A 27586-nucleotide genomic window follows, 5' to 3' on the forward strand; every position below is an offset into this window, starting at 1 on the left:
CTCCAATACGAACGCTAGTTTTACAAGACCGAGCGCTTCCGACTCGTACTTGATTCCGAGCATGCGTGGACTTTTGTCCGACGGACTTGTGTACACGCGATCGGAAAGTCTGACAGCATACATTTGTTGGCGGAAAATTTGAGAACCTGCTAGCCAACATTTGTTGGCGGAAAGTCCAACAACAAATGTTCGATGGAGCATACACAGGGTCTGACTTTCCGCCAACAAGCTCACATCCAACATTTGTTGTCGGAAAATCCGATCGTGTGTACGGGGCATAGGGGAGGAGCGAGCACAAGCTTGTACCACTCTTCTAAACATAAAAAAATTAAGCCAATGCTGTTCCTAATTAACAAATAAAGGGGCGCAAGCCACATTCTTAAAGCAGTAGTAAACCCTGGAATGTTATTTTTACCTACATAGTAAGCTTATAATAAGGCTTACCTGTAGGTAAAATCAATATCTCCTAAACATGCACCACTTAGGAGATATTCTTGCGAGCAGCTGCCGGTGACATCAACAGCGCATGCGCTCTTAAGGAAATGCATGGGTACCTGAGCCGTTCCTTCAGAGCTGTGCTGCAAATGATGTGACGTGATTGCGGCTCGTCCCAAATCCGGAAAGGAAGACCAGGTGAAGATGGAAGCCTCTGCAGCACCGCTGGAGGGCTTAGTTTTAAGGCAAGTCTTTCATAATGTGCTAGTATGCCGTGCAGCGCGTACTAGCACATTATAATATTGCCTTGCAGGTGGAATTTTTTTTTCCTTAGAGGAGTTTACTACTGCTTTAATTAGCCCTCATGCACACTGCTGCTCCTAAACTCACATTTTTGGAGCTTTGGCATCTTGTGCCAAAGCCCCTCAACTCAACTCAATAAAAGCCTATGGGGTTGATTTAGTAAAGGCAAATAGACTGTGCACTTGATAAGAAAAAAGGGGGGGGGGTTGGGACTTTGAATGAGATGTGTGATGGACAATAATAATTTGATGCACAATAATACATAGGTTTGTTCATAAAATTGACATAAGACATGATGCAATGGAGATATAACGGACTGATGTGCATATAATTAACAACAATAAAATTAATTAAATATTGCACATAATACATCAAATTCATATATAGAGTAGAGGTGTAAACGCATGATTGAATAAAAAACTGCATTTAAAATCTTGACGCGTTTCGTGGATGAAGTTCCACTTCTTCAGAAGCAAGTGCAGACCACATTCAATTTTTACAATTTTTAGAAAGCTGGAGCTGTTCCCAGGCACCATCATGCATCTCACTATGGATACCTAATTCCGTCTCTCCCCCCTCAAGTGTGGTGTTTTCCGCCTTGGCTGCCCACAGATCCACGTCCACAAAGCTCCTGGCGGGGACGTTTCCCAGCCTTCATTAACTTTCAGTTTTCAGCATCCTATGACCAATTTTGGAGCTGAAATGTAATTTTGGGGTGTTTGGTTTACTCTTCCCCTTATCTTTATCTATTTATTTGAGTAAATTGGAACTTTTTTTGTAGATACGCACTCTGCACTTGCTTCTGAAGAAGTGGAACTTCATCCACGAAACGCGTCAACATTTTAAATGCAGTTTTTTATTCAATCATGCGTTTACACTTCTACTCTATATATATATATCCTCATGTATTATGTGCAATAATGAATTTCTTTTATTGTTGTTAATTATATGCATATCAACTCGTTATATCTCCATTGCATCATGTCTTATGTCAATTTTATGACTAAACCCATGTATTATTGTGCATCAATTTATTATTGTGCATCACACATCTCATTCAAAGTCCCAAAAACCCTCCCTTTTTTCTGATCAATCAAGGATGAAGGCGTATGCTCGTTTGACCACATGCCTCATTTAAAGTCCTAAACAACCCCTCTTTTTACGATAGACTGTGCAAAGTGCAGTTGCTCCAGAGCTTAGTAAGGGCAGAAGCTCTGCTGACTTCCATTAACCAATCATGTGCAAGCAAAAATTCTGTTGTTTTTATTTTCCTTGCACGTGATTGGGTATTCTTTGCAAAGTGAAGCCTTACCTTATTTACTAAGCTCTGGAACAACTGCACTTTGCAAAGCGCAGAGTCTGTTTGCCTTTACTAAAGCAACCCCTATGTGTCCATGCACACATAGGCTTTTACCAGAGCTTAGGAGCAGCAGAGTTTAGAGGCAGTAAAACGACTCTCTCCTGAACGCAGAGGAATCGCGTTCAGGAGAGGAGTGATTTGGCAGAAAAACGCCAAGTGCGGCAAAAATGCGCATTAACATGGCTAAACGCTGGGCGCATTTAGCGCTTGGTCGTTTTTTTTTAAATTTCAATGGCTAGAAATAAATTATTTATTCTGGCCACTGAAATAAATAACCGCCCAAGCGCTTGACATGGGTAAATGCGGCGAAACATGGTACACACATTTATGGTACACACATGAAATCCAGCGATGTCGGCACCCCAGCCGATGTTTCCATCGGCTCTCGGGTGCTGCCGCCACCATAGCCTGTAAGGGAAACCGGCAGTGAGGCCTTGCGGCTTCACAGCCGATTCCCTACTGCGCATGTGCGAAGCGCACTGCGCTTTCGGAATGGCCCAGCGGCGGGGAAGGAGGAGGTGGGCCGAACTTCCGACATACCTCGCTGCGGCGAGGTCCGACGGAAGTGGGGATGGGTACCTGTCAAAAACAGGTACCCGCTCACATCCCGAAAAAGTGCCTAATGTGGTACCAGTGGGGGGGAGGAGACAGATAAGCGGAGCTTCCACTTTTGCGCTTTAAGGATCTTTACAGTGTCTGGGATGTCTGCATCTCCCACTGTGGTTTCTCCTAGTAACCCATACTTAACCCCTGTGTCATTACAGGACACTGAAGTGAACAGGAGAACCACAGAGTGCAGCAGGGGACGCAAGCATTCAACACACCCAGAAGTATTCCAGATGTGAGAATTCTTTGGGTGGCAGAGCTCAACAGCAGAGCGAAGAGTCCATGAATGGGCATCAGACCAGGTAAAGTCTCTTCCCAGATAGCAAGGATAACTTGCCATAAATTTGTTGCAATGTTGAATTGTAAGTCTGTTAATTTGCTGCACATTTCACTGGCAAGTTGTACACTTGCAGAGCACTTGAAGCACAAGTTCTAGTTAACACTTTTCCAATTTGTAGCAATTTTGCGTGGCAAGTCTCTAGCAAGAGCAAAATTTCAGTGGTGAGTCTACAGCAACAGCGCTGCAAGTCACAGTGCCCCCTGTGGTGGGATGACTATCGCACAACATAACTGAACCAGAACTTGCAGCAGACTTGCAGCATGTTTGCAAAGAAAGTTGATCTGGAGTCATGCAATGCGGACTTGCTACAATTGTGCAACAAACTTGTGAAGACTGGCAAGTCTAGCAATAACTTAGCAAGTCATTCTTAAACTTGCAGCTCAATTGCTTGCTATCTGGGTTGCTTTACAGAAGACTTTTTAACTGAAAAACTCCCCACCAACGGGGTCACTTTAAGTGATATTTAATTTCTTGCTATTGTTTACTGCAATTTGTACATCATTTTTAATTTTTGCACTTGTCTTAAAAAAAAAAAAAACGTATACCGCTGACCCCTCCATCTGAAAATGCTGGTTGTCTGGCGGTCATGCCATTTCCACAGCTTCAACAATTTCTCAGTTGCTGACCAGGAATAAGTATACTGTGGAAGAGGTCCTACTTCAGTTTCTGCACACTTGATCCATGAAACAAAGACAGCCAGGCAACTGTTTTCAGATATAGGTCAGTGATGGCAGTATACGCTTTTTCCCGAATAAGCCCCAGATGCACTTCTTTATTGCTACCACTAGATGTCAGTGTCTATCAATACTATTTGGTCATGATACTAGTGACTTTAGCAGATTCATAGTTTGGGGGACGTGGTTTTGGGTAAGTTTGTTGGGTACAGCACTTTGGATTACAAAGAAAGGACACGTCCGTCTGCTGGTATACCCAGCTGAATTTGACGGCACAGAAAAGGCAAAAAATGCATTTGGCTACCTTTGCAGAAGTACACTTGTCACAGGAAGGCAGAAGGTGTTTATTACATGTGTGATTTATACAGCTTGAACACTAGCTGTTGACTCACTGTGTATTCTTCCCCACTCTGAATAAGAAGAATTTGTTTCCCAAAGATTAGTTAAACAGATCCCTTCTCTGCTAAAATGTTTTATTCATCAGTCAATTTAATGCGAGTTAGGAACCTTTACAGTATATGTGGTATTAGACTGCCACCTTTTAGAAATGGTTGACTAGTTCTTAGTTGAGATCTGATTTTGGGGACAGCACACAGCCTAGCTTAAAAGTATTCATACAGGTTATCCATGATAACAACATTATTTACAACTTGAATCAAAATCAACATATCAGAAATCTGTGTAGGCTTGTATTCATAAAAAAAAAAAAGAAAAAGCTATTTAAATTTGCCCTCTGAAAGTGCATGTACATTCCTCTCATGCAAATGGGGCAAAAATAAATGTTAGGAGGCTATTTCCTGTGCTAGTCTAACGTTTTTCATTCAGAATGGAAAATTTCACATTTGGTCACTAGATGGTGCTAAGTATCACAAGAATTCCTATAATACTTGGCGCCATATAGTGGCCAAATGCAGTATTTTCCATATTAAATCAATGAATGAAATAAAACAAATAAATAGCTTTTTTTTTTTTTTTTTTTTAAATAAATACATCCCATAGTATATAAAGACGTCAAAACATCTGATAGGATCTGATATGAACTTGAAAGCAAATCTAGACTTTGGGGAAAAGTGACGTTGAGCCCTGCCCTTCTTATTGATCCTTTGATGTCATCAGCTACTTCAGTGATCAATAGAGAGGCTCAAGAGGTGGCAGAGGGCAACCTGACCTCTACAGATAAAAGATGTGCATGTTAATTCAGCTTTATAAATCTCCGAATCTACTGATTATTCTGACATGCTTATCCACTTTGCTCACCATAACTGGATTTTAAAGTAACCAGCACTGTGCCAGGTTTACTTCAAAGTAAGGTGAAAAAAAATCTGGATTAAACAAAGTCAAGGGAGAGCTCCCTAATAAGACATAGATGGAAATTAAATGGTTTTAACCAAAATGAAAAAAACAATTCTGGCTATACATACACTATATTACCAAAAGTATTGTGACGCCTGCCTTTACACACACATGAACTTTAATGGCATCCCAGTCTTAGTCTGTATGGTTCAATCTTGAGTATATTCAATATATAAGGCAGGTGCCCCAATACTTTTGGTAATATAGTAGTGTACTTTAAATATAAATTTTAGGAGGGCATAGGTGGGTGTAATCTCCAGCTCTTATTTAACGTGTATGTATAGCCAAAATATTTATTAGTTTTGCATAGAGTGAGGAAGGGTTTAAACCACTGTTAGCTTTGTTTTTGCTGTGTGTTCCATTACTCCCCATCCCTGGGACACAGCTGGGAATGACAGGAAATTTCTACTAAAGCGGAACTAAACCCTCCTATCCTTTTTAGCCAAGGAAGCTGGCCTCTGTTTGATCTGAAATTGACATGATACTGCACATGTGATCAGTTATGACTCAAGTCATTTGATGGTCTGACAGTTTGGTTGAGAGCACAACCAATGTGACAGTTTCATTCTCAGAAAGTTGCGGGAATATAACTGTTTTTAAACAGTTAAAACGATGGGTTTAGTTCTACTTTAAGGAAGGGGAATCCCTCTTAGACAATTGGCACTGGACAATGTGCCTCATTTGTAAGGCCTCATACACACGGATGTTTTAAAAAACAGGCTGTAAAGCTAATAACAATGCCTGGAAAAAAAAGCAGCGTTAAAAACATGATTTTATTAGCGTTTTTATTTGGCGTAAAAAAAAACTCCCTCTGCTATTTTCCACTCCCAAATTACCCACATAAACATTTTTACAGCTTAAAAATGCTGACGCTAAAAAATGTCGGCATATCGCTAATGCGCGTTTTTGAGCTTTTGTCGGCGTCAAAACAGCTCTAGCGCTGGAGCCTCAGAACGCGCTGGTCCTTGTTTTTTTTTGGAGCTTGAAAACGACCATGCCTGTTACAGCTCAAAAACACCATGGTGTGTATGAGCCCATTGAATAACATGGAGTGGCGTTCTTAAGCGGCAAAAAAAGCTCAAAAAAGCCGCTGTTAATATGTTAATATGTCCGTGTGTATGTATGAGGCCTAAGGCTTCTTCTCGACTCTTGTTTTGGTGAAAACCGTAACATTTTTTTCCCCCATCAGTTTCCATATCGATGACAGTGGTCACTAGGAGGAATGTAGAGGGACACAGACAGCAAAGAAGGAAGATGGGGGTCCTAACCCTTTTCTACTGGAGCTACATCTAAACCACTTAGAAGACTCCAAGCAGAAGATGTTTCTCCACTTACTCCTACCAGGCCATAAGAAAGTGGGCAGTGACTCTTCCCTAGTTGGAGTCCCCAGTCCTTTATTAAACCTACATTATAGAAAAGTTCAGCGCAAATGAAAAATCAGATAGGAAAATATCTTTGAAATATTCAGTAGTGGATGGAATTGCCCTTTAATAACTTTATATCACCTTAATAACAATACTGCGGGCATTTAGTACACAGAAACGAAGAATGTTGTTACCCATAACAACTTGATAAAAAAATGATGTTCTTTAGCAAGGAACATACTGTACATTCCAAATGAATAATTATGCTAGCAAAATGAGTGTGTGCTGTAGATTGCCTCCAGAATTGATCCTGTTTCTTCTTGCTGGAGGCTGCCATTTTGCTGAAGCCCAGAGCCCCTGAACACCAGTAAATCATAAAGCGCAACTAAACCCAACGATTTAACAGTTTAAAAAAACAGTTAGCAATCCCAGCATTCCAGGAATGTAATTGTCACATTTGCTTGTGTCCTCAACCAAACTGTCAAACCATCAAATGGCTGGTGTCATAACTGATCACATGTACAGCACCATGGCAGTTCAAACAGAAGCAGTTTCCTTGACTGTAAAGAATAGGAGGATTTAATTCCACTTGTAGGCCCCTTTCACACTTGTACTACTTGTTCCACGATTTGGGACTGCAAAGTAGCATGACAAGTCGTTCCCCATGATTTCCAATAACAACCGTTCATATTAGTCCAACTTCAAAGTAGGCCCAGCACTACTTTGGTCCGACTTTGATGCCAGTTACACAGGCATTCCATGAAATCGCGGCCGCGAAATTGCGGTAAAGTCGCGTGACTTTGAAGTCGCAGTAGTGTGAAAGGGGCCTTAGGCTGTCAGCTGATCGGCCTCTACAAACTTGGCAGTGCCTAAAATGGAGAGCAACTGAGCATGTGCAGAGCAGGATGGGACAGTGTATTACTGGTCTTTAAACATTATTATTAAGCACCTATTTTTTAATGCTTTACATAGCTATACCTGCAAAAGAGGCCAGCATGAAGTAATCTAGCAGGACTTAATTTTCTGACTAAAGTTCCACTTTAATAATGCTATTTGGGTAAAGCAACTCAGTTCACCTAATGTAAAACATTTAGAGGAAAAGGAAAGCAATCATACAACCTATAGTAGCCCATTAGACACCTGCCTTATTTTCTAACATCCAGGAGAAAAATAGTTGTAAGGGGGTTGGCATTTATGGGCCTCACTTCCCTTCTCTACATTATACATGAGGTTCAATATGTTGAATTTTTTTTTATGTATGACCTTTGAAAATCTCATCTAGGTTGATGTCTTTCATCCAGTCATCATTGATGTGACCCGTTTTCAATAAGGCATCAATAAAGTCTGAGTCATTGCTGGGCGATGAGCCTAGTCCACCATTCTGTGAAATAAAATCAAAGGAACCCAAGTCGTTATTTGAGTCACTCCTTGGAAAAGCTCTAGGTATCTGATCGGTGGGATTAAATGTGTTTGTTGATGCTGTGGCAGTTCCACCAGCTTGGCTTATGTTGGTCAGCATTTGAGATCTCTGGGGGCTTTGTCCACGATTAAAGCCTCTTAGAGGTTCCATAGATTGTCCACTGTTTGCAGACGTCATCTGATTGATCTGTAGACCTTGGTTGACCTGGCTGGGCATTGAGAGACCACGTTGAGGAAAATGTTGATGAGGCATCACGCTCTGAAGTGACTGGTTAGAAAACTGATTATTGGAGAAGCTCACCATGTCCTGTCTTTTTATTTCTGGACCTATCCACTTCTGTGTGGCTGTTGTGGTATTGATGATGTTTGGTGGTCTTAGTGCCACTGAATTATTTCCATGATTTGGACCAGGTCTGAATGGTGGAGGGTTGACTCCTGCTGGATTGACAAAAGAAGTTACATTGTTTCCCGGTGTAACTGTTGACTGTCGTGGCAAGACATTGCCATTTGGGCTTGTTCCCATATGATTTGGGCTGGTTTGCTGTTGTACTTGATTTACGTTGCTGTACATGTTTGGCTGTGGGCATGGGACATTTCCGTACAAGCTTGGACTTCCATGTACAGAAGTCATTCTAGAACCATGACTTTTTGAAGAATGGGTTGGATTCTGAGGTGTTATATGTCCTGATGTTGCATTGGTCACTGGAGAATCAGAGGTGGCACCTACAGTTTGTAATCCACCTGCCAAAAAAAGAATGTGCATACATAAAAGAAACCTGATACCACAATGCGTAATATTTTTAAATGTTCGCAAAATATTTGTCTTTCTGCCCACCCTCTGCATAATAACATCTTGGAGCAATTCCCTATGTTGGGGATACATTTATAAATGTACTCCACTTTGAAAGCCACCAGACAACAACTGCAACTGGTGGCTTTCAATCCCAGCTGTCATCATCGTGGAAGGCACAAGTCCTGTTGGAGGGTGATATGCGTCGGTGGGACGCGGGTTGGGAGTAGACAGGCTGAAACCCCTTCTCTACTCTTGTACTGGACTGCCTTCAGTGTGGAGCATCCAACCTTCTATAGTAGATGTTGCATGCAGAGCCAGGACAAGTTTTCTTTGGATGCCTGCACCTGACAACGGGGGGAGCCACTGGATGATCTGAAGCTGGTGATTGGAGTAGCACTCTACAAGCATTCATTTAGGGTCACGGAGAGTTTTCAGCCATGCACATTTCTCTTCTGCTGGAGAACTGGACATATTTGCCCTATGTTACGGAGATGAAAGGGGGTGGTTGCTCTCTGGTCTATATCATGAGTGAATAGCCAAGGTTGACAACCCTGCTCCTTCATGGATACGATGCAGCGAGTGAGCAATGTCACTCTAGGACAGAATGTGTGACTGGCAGGATAACCAACTACAAAAAGCCTGGAAAAAGCAAACTAATGCAGCCACCTCACCTAAGGAGTGGTAGGGTACTACAATATATTATATATTTGTTCTTGGGTTTAGATACACTTTTAGTTCACAACTTTTATTGTACACCTGTGCTATCCACCTCTTTATTTGAAGGTTGTACTTCAAAATTTTCAATACTGCATAGTTGATTAGCCATCCAAAACCAGGGCTTGAGTTACAGGTACCATTCACCCCTCTTAAAAGCTGCATCTCTCCCAAGTGTCTGAAATGGCAGATTTTTGGGCCACGAGGGATCTTTAAAATGAAACACCTGCTCCATGGTGTTAAGGACCTGTGATATCTTTACAGCTTGGGACAGCGCCATAACATATGAAAATGATCACCAAAATCAGATTTTCAGCTGGTACAGATAGTTCTGAAAAAAGGCTTATATAATGAAGTTCCTTCGGAGTATAATAAACTCACTATATCACATACAGGTTAGTAAGGGATTATTCAGCATTAGAGAGACTTAAAGTGTCATCTACAGTACAGTATATCTTCCCACTGATATCTTTTTTATAGACTCTGTTTCTACTTCCCATTTTGGTTTAAGGCCCAACTATAGCCCAAACTTTTTTTGGGTGGGGTAAGAATAGAAAAAGAATAAATGGTTTTCAAACATACTTTAAGTTCCTGACCATAAAAATGGAACTAAGCTGCGTCAGGGCTAGTTTTCAGCTCAGTTATGGTCAGTAAGAGATTAGGTAGGGCATTGTTTTTTTACCTCTTTACAAATAAACATAAATATAAGGCAAACGCTTCAATCTCATGGTAAGCCCATCACAAATGGTTCTCAAACTACATGTGCATTAGCCCTAAACATGCAGTTGTTCTCTCTCTTAGTGGATAAAGTATAAGGTGGACCTTTGTTAACCTTTAATCCATGTCATAACCCTAGCTTTCCCTTCCTGCCCCTTTGCATATTTGATATTTTTTTCTTTGGGGAGGGTGGGGATATTAAGGTATGTGCTTCTACTTCCTTATTTCTCACCAAGGTGAGGATGATGTTCCACCCGCAGCCCCCAGGATCACATTACACATCTCAGGAGGCTACAGTACTTATAGCTGCTGACTAACCTTTGTAGAACCCTGGAGAAGTTCCTCTCTAAGGAATACTGTATGATTAAGCATAGTTTTGTTACCTTAGCATTGACACTGGTAGCAACAGAAAGACCCTGAGAAGCATTACAACACCCCAAAGCACACTATACTTACCGGGGAACTGGCTTGGCTGCTGCATTCCCACAGTGTTCCTTCTCTGATCCTTGTAGTCTGGTGGTGGTCTTGTCAAATGCCTGTTCAGCTGATCCTGGTTGTTACACTTTTCCTATAACAAAATATAAAATAATCAGTTCTATTTAGCCACTGAATGATCATTTATTGAGAAGTTATTCCTTATTCATTTAATTGTCTCATGTTGTACATAGTGCTAAGCGCCTGTGCAGGGCCCAGTGCCCAAAGCAACATTACAGGCCGCCCCCAAGGAGTGATTTTACAGAGGTTGCTCTGATCTGGGTGTACTGCTTCTATTGTTGTATTAGAAGACAGTGAAGAAAATTATTTGAAGAACCCAAGGTTAAAAAAATAATCTAGTTAAGAGTGATATCTCCATAAGGGAGAAGAGGTCCATTACCTTAGGACACTAGCAAAAAACTGAGGACTCCCTAAATGGGGCAGGGTTTTAGGGGTGTGTCCTTAAAAGTTTTGCCAGTGTCCAATTACTTGAAGGTACCAGCCTTAAACCCAGGGTCTAGGAATCTCAAGTGTTCTGTATGATAAGGATGTACACAATAACCAGTTATAACTGGCTAATGCATAATTATTTATTAAGAAGGTATTCTATGTGTATTGATTTGTCTCAAAATTCAGGCAATTCTACTTTTCAATACAGTAAAAGTACATCTAAAGGTTCCTATCTGAACCAAACTCTCCTTCATTTGTGTCTCACACGTTCCCCTTCCCAGACACTGCAGTTCACAGTGGGAGGGTTTCAGCAACAGAGGTAGTGCTGTCAGTCCAGAAAGCAATGAGTAGAACTAGGTGTTGCCGAGTGATGGCTGACCAGCTACAGGCTTGTGAATCAGCAGTGTCAATGCTAACTGCCCCCTCCAATGTCTTCTCAACCCACTGTAGTAGTGGAAGTAGGCACCACCTACATTAGGGTGAAGCTTACAGTTCTCCTGCAAAGTCCACCTCATGCAACTCGCTGTCATGGGGTGACAATGCTGCAGCTCCTATTTGAAGCATCTTAGATGACAGGAATGCAGGGCATAAGGTGGGGGGGTGCAATTACTGACTTAATTTTGGGGTGGGGCAAATCACAGCTATGAATTTTGGAAAGCAAAAAGGAAAAGGATAGTACCATTCTAGCTATCATCTGCTGTTGCATCATTTGTCTCTGCAGAATATTCGTCTTGTCCACCATTTGCTGATTTAACAAGGGCTGCTGGTTGTTATAACCATTGGGACTTGAACAGGAAGCAGTATTGGATCCAGGACTCTGGCTGGTGCTAGTGTGCTGCTCCTGTTAAGAAAAAAATACTAAAGATTTAGTAAAGTTTCAGCATTACATTACACACCAGAAAAAAAAAAAAAGAGATGAATTAGGCAGAATGGGGCCCTAAACAAATAAGCAACGTTGGGTCCCCTTTCCTTTCGAAATGACATGGACAAGGATTGATACAGACAGAGAAGCACTATCTGCACCGCCTGTCCTGGCATTGCCTGTCCACATCAGATACCAACTCCTGCAAGTGCATCCACCATCATGTGGCGAAAGCAAGGTGCACAGCTTTGACAAATTGCGCTATCCCCTTGGTTTGCTGCAAGAGCGTGAGGGTTTTAGTTGGACATCACCGGGCCCCAGGCCCCTGCCTTGGTTGCCATGAAGATGACCCTACTCAGCCAGAAATGCCTACTATGACTTGGGGACAGTAAAAGCTCTGCAGCCGGTGGCACAGTATTACCAGCGACATAAACACATAGAAGAACATGTTAGGAAACATAACATCATAGCCTTGACGGTATTAGTTCAATCCTCTTAAATGTATAACTTTTGTCTTTCCTGAAAAATCAGAAAGGGGTTGAAATTAATGGCCACATGTCTTTTTTAAACCTAACTGGTTAAGAAGCTATATTTTAGAAGTCAATGTTTATGTGAACCAGTTATATAATGTAAAACAGTCTTTCTCAACATGAAGGAACCCTTGAAAAAACTTTCCAGTCTCAGGGAACTTCTGATAATAATATTTAAAGCTTATATCTACCTAATGTAATGGTCACTGGAGAGAATGCTACTTATAATTGAATTCTTGGGGAAGAATTCCCCTTAAAGATAGCTAAAAAGAAATGGCTCATTGCTCAAGGAATCCCTAGCAACATCGGGAGGAACCCTGGTTGAGAAAGACTGATATATGTGAACCACATACAAAGATTCACTTTAGGTTCTCATAGACATCTTCCTCCCTTCTCCATTGATATAAACTGGAGTTTTGGGCTAAGTATAAAGTTCCTCTCCTTGGCTTTACTATCCATTCCTGGTGACGGAGGATGGAGCACCATGGCTGACCACCCTCATATGTCTGCAGCAGTGTTAATTTCATCAACGAAAACATTTTCGTCAAAATGTTTGTCAGCTGCCTTTTAACTGTGACGAAAACGAAACGAAAAGTACACCACATTTTCATCCACTGATGAAAACTATGACGAAAATCAATTACGTTTTCGTTAATGAACGGAAACAAAATCAATTTGTGAGGCAGGGACGTTTACCCTCATGGATGGGAGAGAAGCAGTACCAATCTAAGTGCAGTATGTGAAGCAAAAAGGAACATTTATTGGGTATTGCACTTACAGGATAAGACCAAGTAAATGGCATATAAAAGAGACCAAGCAGTGAAGTCCCTCTGGTTGGAGAGTTGGGTTCTGCAGAGTCCCACATTGCAGGCCGAGGTGGTGGTTTCCAGTGCTCTGTGGCAGTGGGTGGGAGAGCGAGCATCACGAGGAAGACAAAGAGACTGCGTTGGGCGCGTTCGTGGCGTGCGTTCGGAGCATGCATGCTCCTTCCTCAGGCTTCCCGAGCGGCCATCTTAGCTCAGGTTAGATAGGGGCAGCGGTGCCGGTGGACATTAAGGTTTAGCGCACCGGCTCTATAATAGAAATAGCACAGCAAGTGGCGGTCGCGGGAACATGTCAGTGGTGTAATAAATTAAACAGTGGTTTATTAATGACACAAACAGCAAAGAATTCTAGTATAAAAACATAAGTGAAAAATTATATAGAAGTAAAAGATAATGTCATAAAATGATCTGCCCAAAATAAAAGGAAGTAAAAAAATAGGATAAAAAATAATAAATGTTAAAAATAAAAAAAATAAAAAACAATGGATGGGGGCCTAAAAGGTCAGCTCTCCATCCAGAGGGACTTCACCGATTGGTCTCTTTTATATGCCATTTGCTTGGTCTTATCCTGTAAGTGCAATACCTAATAAATGTTCCTTTTTGCTTCACATACTGCACTTAGATTGGCGCTGCTTCTCTCCCATTCTTTTTACCTACAGAGCCACTTCTTAATATGATGGCTGGCTGCCTAATCACTAAACACATTGGATTTTAGTTGACTAAAGTGATTTTATTTGACTAAAATGTACTGGAGGTTTTAGTCGACTAAAATATGACTAAAACTAAAACAATTGCAGATGACTAAAATGGGCCTAAAATTAAAATGGCATTTTAGCCAAAAGACTATAACTAAAACAAAATCAAAATTTGATGTCAAAATTAAAACTGGTCTGCAGGTAGACTTTCTCAGAGCAGATTCTAACGAGCTGGCTTTGCCAAATCTCTCTTAACCACTTGAAGATGTACCCCCCTTCATGACCAGGCCATTTTTTGAGATACAGCACTGCATTATTTTAACTGACAATTGTGCGGTCGTATGACACTGTACCCAAATAAAATGTATGTTCTTTTTTTCTCACACATAGAGCTTTCTTTTGGTGGTATTTGATCACCTCTGTCTTTTTTTATTTTTTGTGCTATAAACAAAAGACAGACAACTTTGGAAAAAAAACCAAAACAATATTTTTTACTTTCTGCTGTAAAACATATCCAATAAAAAAAAAATAGAAAAAAAAATCAAATTTCTTCATAAATTTAGGCCAATATGTACTCTGCTACATATTTTGGTTAAAAAAAAATCCCAATAAGCATATATTGATTGGTTTGTGCAAACGTTATAGCGTCTACAAAAAATGGGATATTTTTATTTATTGTTTTTACTAGGAATGGCGGTGATGAGCGATTTATAGCGAGACTGCGATATTGTAGTAGACATTTTGACAGTAACTGATGCTTTTTACACGTTTTTGGAGACCAGTGACACAAATACAGTGATCAGTGCTAAAAATATACACTGTCACTGTACGAATGAGACTGGCTGGGAAGGGGTTAACATCAGGGGTGATCATAGGGTTAACTGTGTTCCTAGCCAGTGTTTTACTATACCGTGTATAATGTCTATAGCATGTTACTAAACCCACAACAGTAAAATCTGTCTGTATATGCTGAATAGCATGCTTGTTATACTCACTGTGGAACTTAAGGGGTTAATCCTCTGCATAGTGTAAAAAAGATCTTTGATCCTGTATGCACATATCCTCCACCTTCTGCAGGGTCTCTCTTGGCAAGGCCAGATAAGACACAGTCAGAGTAGTAAAGCTGTACATGCTCAGTTTGGTCTCTATTGCTGGAGAGAACAGTTCCTTGCTGACCTGAGCTTTTCAGGTCACATGATATTGACATTGCACATGTGGGCGCGTATACAGATCCTAAATGACAGCCCAGTCCCTCCCTCCTCCTCCATGCCCAGTAACTAAAAAAGGAACACAGTGGGTGGGATGTCACATCTTGATTGATGGATGATCCGCCTCCCATAACAGAATGAGGACACAGGCTATAGTGGAAATCATCTCCTACCTGAACACTCAGCACTCGGGCAGACCCTGCAGTTTACCACGTGACCATGATATACAGATCAGCCAAAAAGGTATATAGTGGCAGTAATTTAATGTAAAAAGATTTATACAGTAAGCTGGGCTCAGGTTTACTTTAAACAAATAATTTTTGTAACTCTCTTGCAAAGTTTGTTCCCAGTAGATCATGCCAGTAACAGCACTTTTTGTTTCACACCAACAATAAAAGCCACTACCTAAACAACATTGTTAGTCTGCCATGGAAACTCCTTCAGTTGGCCGTTAGGCTGCTATCATATCTGTAGGAGCCATAAGCAGACATACAGTGCCTTGCAAAAGTATTTACCCCCCTTGGCTTTTTACCTATTTTGTTACATTACAGTCTTTAGTTTAATGATTTTTTTTAAATCAGAATTATATGTGATGGATCAGAACACAATAGTCCTAAGTTGGTGAAGTAAAATTAGAAGAATATATACATAAAACTATTTTTCAGAAATTAAAAACTGATAAATGGCATGTGTGTATGTATTCACCCCCTTTGTTGTGAAGCCCATAAAAAGCTTTGGTGCAACCAATTACCTTCAGAAGTCACATAATTAGTGAAATGATGTTCACCTGTGTGCAATCTAAGTGTCACATGATCTGTCATTACATATATACACCTTTTTGAAAGGCCCCAGAGGCTGCAACACCTAAGCAAAAGGCACAAGTAACTAAACACTGTCATGAAGACCAAGGAACTCTCCAAACAAGTAAGGGACAATGTTGTTAAGAAGTACAAGTCAGGGTTAGGTTATAAAAAAAATATCCAAATCTTTGATGATCCCTAGGAGCACCATCAAATCTATCATAACCAAATGGAAAGAACATGACACAACAGCAAACCTGCCAAGAGACAGCCGCATACCAAAACTCAAGGACTGGGCAAGGAGGGCATTAATCAGAGAGGCGGCACAGAGATCTAAGGTAACCCTGGAGGAGCTGCAGAGTTCTACAGCAGAGACTGGAGTGTCTGTACATAGGATGACAATAATCGGTACGCTCCATAGAGTTGGGCTTTATGGCAGAGTGGCCAGAAAAAAGCCATTACTTTCAGCAAAAAACAAAATGGCATGTTTTGAGTTTGCGAAAAGGCATGTGGGAGACTCCCAAAATGTATGGAGGAAGGTGCTCTGGTCTGATGAGACTAAAATGTAACTTTGGTCATCAAAGAAAATGCTATGTCTGGCGCAAACCCAACACATCACATCACCCAAAGAAGACCATCCCCACAGTGAAACATGGTGGTGGCAGCATCATGCTGTGGGGATGTTTTTCAGCAGTTGGGACCGGGAAACTGGTCAGAGTTGAGGGAAAGATGGATGGTGCTAAATACAGGGATATTCTTGAGCAAAACCTGTACCACTCTGTGTGTGATTTGAGGCTAGGATGGAGGTTCACCTTCCAGCAGGACAATGACCCCAAACACACTGCTAAAGCAACACTTGAGTGGTTTAAGGGGAAACATGTAAATGTGTTGGAATGGTCTAGTCAAAGCCCAGACCTCAATCCAATAGAAAATCTGTGGTCAGACTTAAAGATTGCTGCTCACAAGCGCAAACCATCCAACTTGAAGGAGCTGGAGCAGTTTTGCAAGGAGGAAGGGGCAAAAATCCCAGTGGTAAGATGTGGCAAGCTCATAGAGACTAATTCAAAGTGACTTGGAGCTGTGATAGCCGCAAAAGGTGGCTCTACAAAGTATTGACTTTAGGGGGGTGAATAGTTATGCACATTGACATTTTCTGTTATTTTGTCCTATTTGTTGTTTGCTTCACAAAAAAAAAAAAAAGACATCTTAAAAGTTGAGGGCATGTTCTGTAAATTAAATGATGCAAATCCTCAAACAATCCATGTTAATTTCAGGTTGTAAGGCAACAAAACACGAAAAATGCCAAGGGGGGGGTGAATATTTTTGCAAGGCACTGTAATAGACAGCCCAATGTGTGTTGAATGCCTGCCTCCCCTACTGGAGACAGTGGTGATGTTGGTAAGTATAACACAAACTAAAGTACTGATGAATAGTAGGGGATAGAAAATAATAGGTGCACTAAAAATGCACATATCTTTTCATTTTACTCTCTTTTCAGAGGGCCGTTGGGTGACGGGAATAAAATAACTTCAAAAAAGAAAACTTGTTTACTATGGTAAGGAGGACTATCGAAAGGGCCCTGGAGGGCCATCAGTATAGCACCACTCACAAAACCTGAAGCATACTGCAAAATTCAGAGCAATGTCACCAGAACCATATGGAAATACAGAGATCAGTCCTACAGAATGCCTAAAACACCCAAACGCTGGGGTGTAAGCAAGGTAGCACTGAGAAAAAATACTGGCCTTGCGATCTCTTTCCTATTAATAACACTGGTGACATATCCCATTTTTATCAACCAGGCCAGTAAAATACCGCTTAAGTGGCAACCACAGTTTTTCCTTTTCTCCGAGCTGTAACTAAGGGGAGGTGGGGGCCAAAAGAGGAGTCTGGTAGGATGCATTGAATCCTTGGTACACAAATTATCACATTGGGAAAAAAGAGAGAAAAAAATAAATACAAAATAACTAAGAGGTCAGTGCATGTGGGTAAAAAGTGAATTAGACTCTTACATTTTTACGAGAATTCCCAATGGCTTGGATAATATTCCATGAAAAATTGGTACATGTTGGTTGCAATTTGGAATAAAAAAAGTCTTGTGGTTTGAAATTTTAGGCTCCATGCACACTGGGCTTAAAAAAACCTCTGTTCTCTTTGGAGTAAAAAACCCTCATATAGAGCATTTTTTGTACAAAGTCTAGATGAGTTTAGGAGAGTTTTACGTTTTTTCTGCCAGTGAACTCCAATCAGAAACGCGAAAGAGAAGGCTTTTGTTTCCTGCCTCTAAACGTTGATTTCAAAATACGCCTGTAAACGTCCTAATGTGCATGGACACATAGGATAACATTGAGTTGCTTCTACAGGCAGAACACAAAACTCCTGTAGAAGCAAAGTTTTTTACGCCAGTGTGCATGGAGCCTTTGAGGGTGTGTTGCAAGTACCAGGGTACAAAAGACCTGAGATTCTTCTCTTTTACTATGTTTACATAGTCTATTACACCATGTGTCACGATGTAAACACATTCCCCTAAAAAACAGGGCAAAGCCACAGGTTTTTAAATGCCTCTTCTCCAGTAGCACCGAATTAAAGGATAAGTTCACCTTTTGGAACGTTATATGTTCCACCCATATTTAGGGTAGAACATGTAACATGGGCCAGCAGCTGCAGCCTCTGATGGCGGAAGAAGTCTGCCTGCCAATTTTCCATGCCAGCGATGTGCACAGCAGATAGGGGTAGAACATTACTTCCTGCCCAGGTGAGAATTCTGGTTTCTTTCAGATGGTTGATGTAAGCCACTGATGTGGCATTGCCCAACTGAATCCTGGTTTGATGACCTTGGAGGTGTTAAAGGGACAACCAAATCACCATGAGCTCCTGCATATTAACTGGGAAATGAGCTTCCTCTGGCAACCAAGTCCCTTGCACTCAGGGTATCAAAGATGACTCCCTAGTCCAAAAGGCTGGAGTCCATCATAAGAATCTTTCAGACCATCGAAAGGAAGGATTTTCCTGTTTCCAGTGCTAGACTTGTGATTCACTAAGCCAAGGAAAGCATAGTTTTGGGGGGTAGACAAATGCAGTAGTCCAGACACAAAGTCTGCCTGTCCCCCACTGCCAGAGTTGCAACAGTCTGAAGTGATATTGGGTGTATAGAACAGCCTAGAAGGATGTAGTCATCAAGCCCTCATAAAAAGTGGAGGGTTGGTTGGCTCCTTTAGAGTTTGAGCCTAAGTTCAAGCCTATTAGCAGAGTTTGTGAAGTTGGTTCTGTAGAAGGAAAACAATTGACAGGGCTATGAGCTAAGGTATGAGCCCAGATACTCCAAGTGAACAGGTGGTCCCAACACAGATTTCCGGAGACTTTAGGATCTACCTGAACCTTTGTAGGATCTGCACATTCCATCAAACATTGACTGACAGAGCTGGCACAGATTGTTCCCTGAAAGCCAGGTGGTCCAAATATCCAACAACGGAAATGTCTTGGGATCGAAGCAGAGTGAGAAAAGGGAACTGGCATCTTGGGTGAAAAACCAAGGTGTAGTAGACAGCACAAAAAGAAGGATCACAAATTGGTAATGTATGCCCACAGCAAAACGCAGGTAGTGTTGATGTGCTGGAAACTTGGGGATGTGCAAGTATGCATCCTCAATTTCTAAAAAAGCCAGAAAATCTCTCGGGTGTAATGAAAGCATGGCTGACTGGGTAGATTCCATACAGAACGTTTAAACCCAAAGAAATATGTTGAGCATCTAAAGATCCAATATGGGTGTGGATCCCTCCTTGTGCTATGGGGAAGATGCACAGGTTGGAATAAGAACCGTGGAACCTCTCTCCCTTTGAAATATGGTTATGACCCCTTAAGAGAGGAGTTGCTTCAGAGCAGAGTGGTGGTCTGCCAGTTTTTGCAGTGGTGATGCCAAATTTGATAACATGAAGCAGGGTGGAGGCAGGGACAAACTAAAACAATTCTTTCCTTAAACTCATTCTTAAATAATGATCCCTGTTTTTTTGGGGGGTTTTTCTCCAGCAAATGCACCTATTAAAAGATTGTGAGCTCTAACAAGCAGGGCCCTCTGATCCCTCCTGTACTGATTTGCATTTTAACTCTACTGTCTGCCCCCATGTTGTAAAGCGCTGCGCAAACTGTTGGCGCTATATAAATTCTGTATTATAATAATAACAATTAAAACTTTTAAAAAGTGAAAGTTCCAGGGGACATGTGGGGTCTGGAATTCCAGCCATGTTCTTTGGAAAAGCAAGGCTTAGCCGTACAACTTAGCTGTGCTGTCCTTGGCAGCTCCGACTATGGCACATACATTCAGAGGATTAGATGAGTTTTATGCTTAATACTGTCAAGCTGTGGTTATGGCAAGGATGTTTGGAAATTATTATAAGTAAGCTTATCTGTCCACCGGCCAAGAATCACTGAATGGAAGGTCAGGAAGATATACTGCTTTACATTGATGTTAAATTAGAGAAAAACACTGTATATAACTCTGATGCTGCATGACATGTATGTAAAGAAGAACAGGGGCTGAAATGTAATGGCCTCCTGTATGAAGGTAAAACAACATGCTTTGGGCACAGTCCCCCTGGAGGCATACAGTCTACAGGTTACCACATGCCTAATGTTTTCTAATACATGCAGTTATTTAGATGTTAAAGTGGATCCAAACTCTTAGGCAAGATTTTGTGTAATTTAAGCGCTTCAGCCCCGGAAGAATTTACCCCCTTCCTGACCAGAGCACTTTTTGCGATTCGGCACTGCATCGCGACGTTGTACCAAAACAAATTTGACGTCCTTTTTTTCCCCACAAATACAGCTTTCGTTTGGTGGTATTTGATCGCCTCTGCGGTTTTTATTTTTTGCGTTATAAACAAAAAAAGAGTGACGATTTTGAAAAAAAAAAAAAAAAAAACGCAATTTTTTAAAACTTTTTGCTATAATAAATATCCCCCAAAAATATATAAAAAAACTATTTTTTTCCTCAGTTTAGGCCGATATGTATTCTACTACATATTTTTGGTAAAAAAAAAAAATCAATAAGCGTATATTGATTGGTTTGCGCAAAAGTTATAGCGGCTACAAAATAGGGGATAGTTTTATGGCATTTTTATTATTATTTTTTTTTTTATTAGTAATGGCGGCGAGCTGCGATTTTTATCGTGACTGCGACATTATGGCAGACACATCGGACATTTTTTACACTATTTTGGGATCATTGTCATGTATACAGCGATCAGTGCTATAAAATTGCACTGATTACTGTGTAAATGACACTGGCAGGGAAGGGGTTAAACACTAGGGGGCGATGAAGGGGTTAAGTGTGTCCTAGAGAGTGATTCTAACTGTAGGGGGGATGGGCTACAACTCACATGACAGCGATCACCGCTTCTGATGACATGGAGCAGTAGATCTCTGTCATGTCACTAGGCAGAACGGGGAAATGCCTTGTTTACATAGGCATCTCCCCATTCTACCTCTCCACACCTCAATCGTTGGCCTCCGGCGAACATCGAGTTGCCATGACCTGCAACGTGCGCGTTTCAAAAATTCAATACTAAACAAAATTCAAAAGTTCTTTAACTTACTCAACATATCTTTGACCCTGGGAGCGACATTAAGCTAGCTTATCCGCTTGCCGACCAGCTGCCGCAGTTATACTCTGGAACATTGGCTCGGCTGCGCAAATCGCGGTAGGTGTTCGACGGGCTCGTACACTGCGATTTGTGGGTGCTCCCATTGGCCAGCGGGGGAGCCAATGAGCGGGTTCGGTGGACATTGCCACCTGCAATCGTTCCCCGCAGTGACAGAACGGGGATCTGCCTGTGTAAACAAGGAAAATCTCCGTTCTGACAGGGGAGATCACACAGATCCTGTCTTTCTGCTATGCATGAAGACGGATCTGTCTGTGAGCCCTTCCCCCATACAGTTAGAACACACAGTGAGGGAACACAGTTAACCCCTTGATCACCCCTGATGTTAACACCTTCCCTGCCAGTGTCATTAGTACAACAACAGTGCATATTTTTAGCACTGATTACTGTAGTAATGTCACTGGTGTCAAAAATGCCCGTTAGGTGTCCGATCTGTCCACCGCAATGTCGCAGTCCCGCTAAAAATCACTGATCGCCGCCATTACTAGTAAAAAATAAATAAATAAATAAAAAATGCCATAAATCTATCCCCTATTTTGTAGACGCGGTAACTTTGGCGCAAACCAATCAATATACGCTTATTGGGATTTTTTTTTTAACCAAAAATATGTAGCAGAATACAAATTGGCCTAAATGGATGAATACATTTGTTTTTTTACAGTCTTTTTTTATAGCAGAATGTTAATGTTTTATAGCAGAAAGTAAAACATGTTGTTTTTTTTCAAAATTGTCGCTCTTTTTTTGTTTATAGCATAAAAAATAAAAACCGCAAAGGTGGTTAAATACCATCAAAAGAAAGCTCTATTTGTGGGGAAAAAAGGACATCAATTTTGTTTGGGTACAACGTCACACGACCGCGTAATTGTCAGTTAAAGCGACGCAGTGCCGTATCGCAAAAAATGGCCTGGTCATTAAGGGGGTAAATCCTTCCGGGGCTGAAGTGGTTAAAGAAAGAGGATCCACTAAAATTCACCAAAATCTTAGAGATGCCTACAATAATTGGAAATAATTTGTCATGCTCGCCACTGACAGACTACTGGAAACAAGTTATCACGTGTTCAGAATAAATGTGATCCTTGGGTGATTGTGTTTCATAAAGCAACCATCCCAACCGCAAAAAAAATTAAATAAAATTGAAGCTGCCCCACCTGGATACAGCCAAGGCTGGGTTCATGCTATTGCGCATTGGATGTGGGTTTCCCCACATCCAATTCGCATTACAGGAGATTGTGACCGGCTCTCTATGGAGCAGGTTCACACATCTCCGCAGAGACTCCAGTGCGAATTGCACAGGAGTCCTGTGCGTCTTTTGGTTCATTTCCCAAAGCCCAAAATTCGGGTTGAAATCGGACCTGAAACGGTGAATGGAAATGCACCGGACTCCTGCGGTGAGCCGCTGCTTGCTCTAGTGTGAACCCAGCCTAAAGGCTTGATACTGAGCAAATGGAAATCACATATCCCCTCCCCCAGAGGAAAAGTGGCTTCTGAGAACAGACAACATAAGCTTAAAGAAAGATATCAGAAAAAAAGATTTGATTTTCCTTAATTTTACACAATCTGGTTGTTTTTCAAAAACTGACTCTTATAAGATCCAAGATTCTCATCACTTCCAGTGTAAAAACTCAAATAGATCACTGCTGTAAACTCTTTTTATACTACAAAAATAATACAAAGAGAGTTTATCCCACCACCCCTGCCCCTCTCCTTCGTCATATCTCAATGTCTACATGTTCTATATCTGGAACTCAAGCACCCTATTTCTTATAATCGTAAACCGGCTATTGTATAAATTGTGATTCCATAAAAACTAAGTATTTGAGGAACGTATTCCTGGAAATAATGTATTTTGCAATTTGACTGTTCTTGGAGGACCAAATAAAACTTTGTTGAAAAACAGTTTACATTATATTTTAGCGACTGAGTTTAGATCTACTATCCCATACAAATATTTCAGTTTTTGCTAGGAAAGGTAAACCACAGGACAGTTCCCTATACCCCATGAGCAGGGTCGTTGCTAGGGGGTGGCTATTGGGGCTATAGCCCCGAATCTGGGGCCCATAGCCCTGAGTCTCTTGCCGCAGGATCCCTGCCTAACCAGCGGGTTGCGGCTGCTGTGGCAGGCTGGCTGGCTGCATGAGAGAGGCAGAGGAGAGGAGAGAAGCGAGCGGGCGGACGAGCAGAGATGACATCTCTCTCTCTGCCCGCTCCACATCAGCGCTCTTCCGCCCTCACAGCACGGTGGAGTGGAGGTCACGTGCTTCCTGTCATCGTGGAGTTCCACTTTGCAGACCCCCTAGTTTCAATGTCGGAGGTGCGGTGGGGACCAGCAAGATGACATCATCTCTCACTGCCCGCCCCGCATCACCGCTCTCCTGCTCTCACTAAATGGACCAGTGCTGTCAGCCTGACACCAATTCAGCGTCAATGCACATTTGGTGGCACTGGCTGGCATGGCAAGTGACAATCCACATCAGTTGGCAAGTGAAGACCCACATCTGGTGGCCGGTGACGTGGCAAGTGACAATCTGCAAATGGTGGCAGGAGATGTGACAATCTGCAAATGGTGCTAGGAGACGTAGCAAGTGACAATCTGCAACTGGTGGCAGGTGACGTGGCAAGTGACAGTCTGCAAATGGTGGTAGGAGACGTGGCAAGGGACAATCTGCAAATGGTGGCAGGAGACGTGGCAATCTGCAGATGGTTGCAGGTGACTTGGCAAGTGACAATCCACATCTGCTGCCAGGTGAAAGTGGCAAGTGACAATCCACATATGGTGGCAGGTGACGGTGGCAAGTGACACGCTGCATCTGGTGGCAGGAGATGTGGCAAGTGACACGCCCAGGGCTCCCACTGATTCTGCAGTATCGTGAGTTGAACCACTTCATTATATATTAGCATGTAACAATAGAAATAATGCACTTCAATCACCCTGACACCAGATCAACCACGGTGCCATGATGATTAAAGCGCCAACACCAGTCATTGCCCGTGAAAAATTGCTTACCACCGGTCCCCCCCCCCCCCCCCCGGGGACATGCAAAAAGGTCGGGGATCGCTGCTATGGGCTCTAGCCCCAGATCTTTTGCAGACCTAGCGCTCCTGCTCATGAGAACTCCATTGGTGAGAGCTTTGCATTGAGTTTCTGGATCTGGACACTTAATGTGCCCAGTATGAGGGGCTCTCCCTGTTTTTTTTTCTCCATTTCTTCATCGTTTTGGATCCATTTCTTCTCCAGAATGCAACTGGAGGTGCTAGAACCCACAAAGGTAGGCTGGAACACCCCAAACCTCTCAGGTGGAAAAGAACAGAGTCGAGAACTATGGCAGGAAGATCTCCCTGTTTAAGTATCTAAAACACAAAGAGCCAGGGACTGACTCAGCCAACCAGGCTCCTCCTACAACTTAAATATTACTTTTAGGTGTACTGACCCTTTAATTGTTGCTACGTAATGTACAGTAAATATCTCTTCAACCTGGATAGTCAAGATATTTTCTTCTCATAAGGTTCTCAAGCTAAAAATGTTGTGGCACCACATGTCCTTCCATTGTGCAAAGCTGTTACAATTACACTGACAAACAGTTGAAAAGAGCAGTAAAGCCTCGTACACACGATCGGACTTTCCGACGGGAATTGTGTGTTGACAGAATGTTCGCCTAAAATCCGACCGTTTGTACGCTCCATCGGACAATTGTTGTCAGATTTTCTGCGGACAAATGTTGGATGGCAGGCTTATAAATTTTCCATGGACAACGGTCTGTTGTCAGATTTTCCGATTGTGTGTCAGACGTCCGTCAGACAAAAGTCCAAAGTACAAACACGCATGCTCGGAATCAATACTCACCAAACACAACATTAGCAGAAGGTGCCAAAGGGTTGCGCTAAAGAGCTGAAAAGCCACGTTGTACGTCACTACGTTCGTGTTTGTTGGCCGACAATTGTGTGCCGTTTGTATGCAAAACAAGTTCATGGCCAACGCCCTTCGGGCAAAAGTCTGACACTTTGTCTGTGGAAAATCCGATTGTGTGTACGAGGCTTAAGTGTCCAGGTGACAACAGCATAGGTCAGGGCTTGACAAATTTGCTTTGAATCTAGAAGCCAGCTAAAAAAAGTTAGGAGCCAGTTTTCTTTAACAAATCTTACGGTTTACCATGTCCCCAAAGGTGACCTTATCCTTTATCCCTTTCACAGCCAGAGCCATTTTTGCATATTTTGCACACGTTTAAAAAATAATTTTCGGCCTGAAGATTACATAAAACCCCCAAACGTTATATATTTTCTGAAAGCAGACACCCTAGAGAATAAAATAACGGTAGTTTCAATTTTTTTTATGTTACAAAATATTACCGCTGAGGTCTAGGAAACACAAAATTTCAGTTAAAAAAACATTAAAAGTTCATTTTAGGGCGCAATAAATTACCCAATTTTTTGATAAAATGTAATAGCGGAGGTTACATCGAGTAAACAGATACCCAACATGTCAAACCTCAAACATGTCAGTACCCTATATTTTCCATAGGCTACGCTTTAAAAGCCCCTTATAGGTCATCAATTTAGCATTACAAAGGAGGTCTGGTGCTAGAATTATTGCTCTAATTCCGGCGTGCACGGCGATATTTAACGTGTATCGCAATCAACATTTTCAGGCATAGGCACCCCGCTGCGTGCGTTGATATTTGTACGTGCGTATATGTGGGGGGGCTCAATTTTTATTGGGGGGGAGGGTTTTTTTTTTTGCTTGGGTGCAACTTTAATGTTTTACAATGAAAAACATTTTTTTTTTTTTTAACGGAACTTTTTTTCCCCATCACATCGGGGACAAAAGGTCCAATATGAACACCTCCCAACATTTTGAGATGGGAATGAGGGACACCTATCGGCAAAAGTATGCAGGCATAGGACACACCCCTTGCCACACCCCATTAAAGGAAAATTTTACAAAAAAAAAAAGATTGGTTAAACCCACAAGTGCTTTTTTTTACCACTACTATTACTTTATATTGGCTGTTGGAATTTACAAATGCAGCAATTTATAAATCAGATGAAAGGTTTAGCACTGGAAAACACTTTTTGATAGATAAAAAGTGCATTTTATGTACAGCTATATAGATCAGACCAAAATGAGGGACAAATGAGGAGGAATGAGGGACAGAGGGACATTGCTCCAAATCAGGGACAGTCCCTCGAAATTTTGTTTGGTGACAGGTTCTCTTTAATGAGACATCCAGGGTCTAAAAGACCCTGGATGTCTTCCCGTGCTCCACTGAATGTAATGCATGGCGCATCGCACTGCATTACATTCTTTTCCAGCCTTCATGACCGGGGGAAACTGTCAACGGGAACCAGAAAATTATATCACACGTCACTTCCATGTCAACAAGTAGAAGGTGAGGAGAGCGGACGTGTGTCCGCTCCCCTCCCTTCCCCCTGCTTCTCTACCCAGCCGCACCTGCTATGCTGGTCCCGGGCCCGCACATGGGCAAGCGGAGCCCAGGTTACATAGTGGAAGGGGCGCGTGCGGGGTGTGTGCAGCATTCGGGCGGCAGCTCTGGTGCCAGGTCAAAACTTTTGGTCGCAATGGCGACCTGGTGCCTGGGGTTCGTCGAGCCCTGGTATAGGTAGATCATGACTCCTAGAAGTGGTGAGGCTTGTAAGGGAAGATAAAGTGAGTGCAGTGACACTGTACTTGCTGTGAACACATAAGATCCCACAGGATCCCATACTCTGGGCTGGGCCACACATGACACAAATGTCTGTGCGGTGCGATTTGAGCCATTCATTTTGTAGGATTCAAATCGCACCGCATCCGTACCAAAATGGTGCAGGGCCCTTTTTTTTAAGCCTAGGTTGTCAATGACACGCACCCCGGGAGTGTCAGAATCAGAAACAACCTCTAGATGAGCTTCAACTTCATTGTGGGTACTCCTCTCCATCATAGAGAGCAATGACATCCTGCAAAAAAATGGCCCTCGGTTTGAATCCTATCCAGGACACTGCCTGCATAGAGCGTT

The 27586-nt window shown here is 42.0% G+C and overlaps 1 protein-coding gene across 1 annotated transcript in view; it reads right to left on the reverse strand.

Moving 5' to 3' along the window:
• Window positions 1–1683: 1683 nt before the first annotated feature.
• MAML2 (mastermind like transcriptional coactivator 2) overlaps window positions 1684–27586 on the reverse strand; it is a 262658-nt gene continuing 236755 nt past the window's right edge. The window contains exons 4-6 of the mRNA XM_073613045.1: window positions 11682–11843; window positions 10535–10646; window positions 1684–8595 (exon numbers count right to left, since the gene is read on the reverse strand). Coding sequence (XP_073469146.1) covers window positions 7688–8595; window positions 10535–10646; window positions 11682–11843 — 1182 coding nt within the window. The 3' untranslated portion in view covers window positions 1684–7687. The remainder of the gene's footprint in view (window positions 8596–10534; window positions 10647–11681; window positions 11844–27586) is intronic.

Source organism: Aquarana catesbeiana, linkage group LG02 (assembly GCF_042186555.1).
Source record: "Aquarana catesbeiana isolate 2022-GZ linkage group LG02, ASM4218655v1, whole genome shotgun sequence".
NCBI classification, from domain to species: Eukaryota; Metazoa; Chordata; class Amphibia; order Anura; family Ranidae; genus Aquarana; species Aquarana catesbeiana.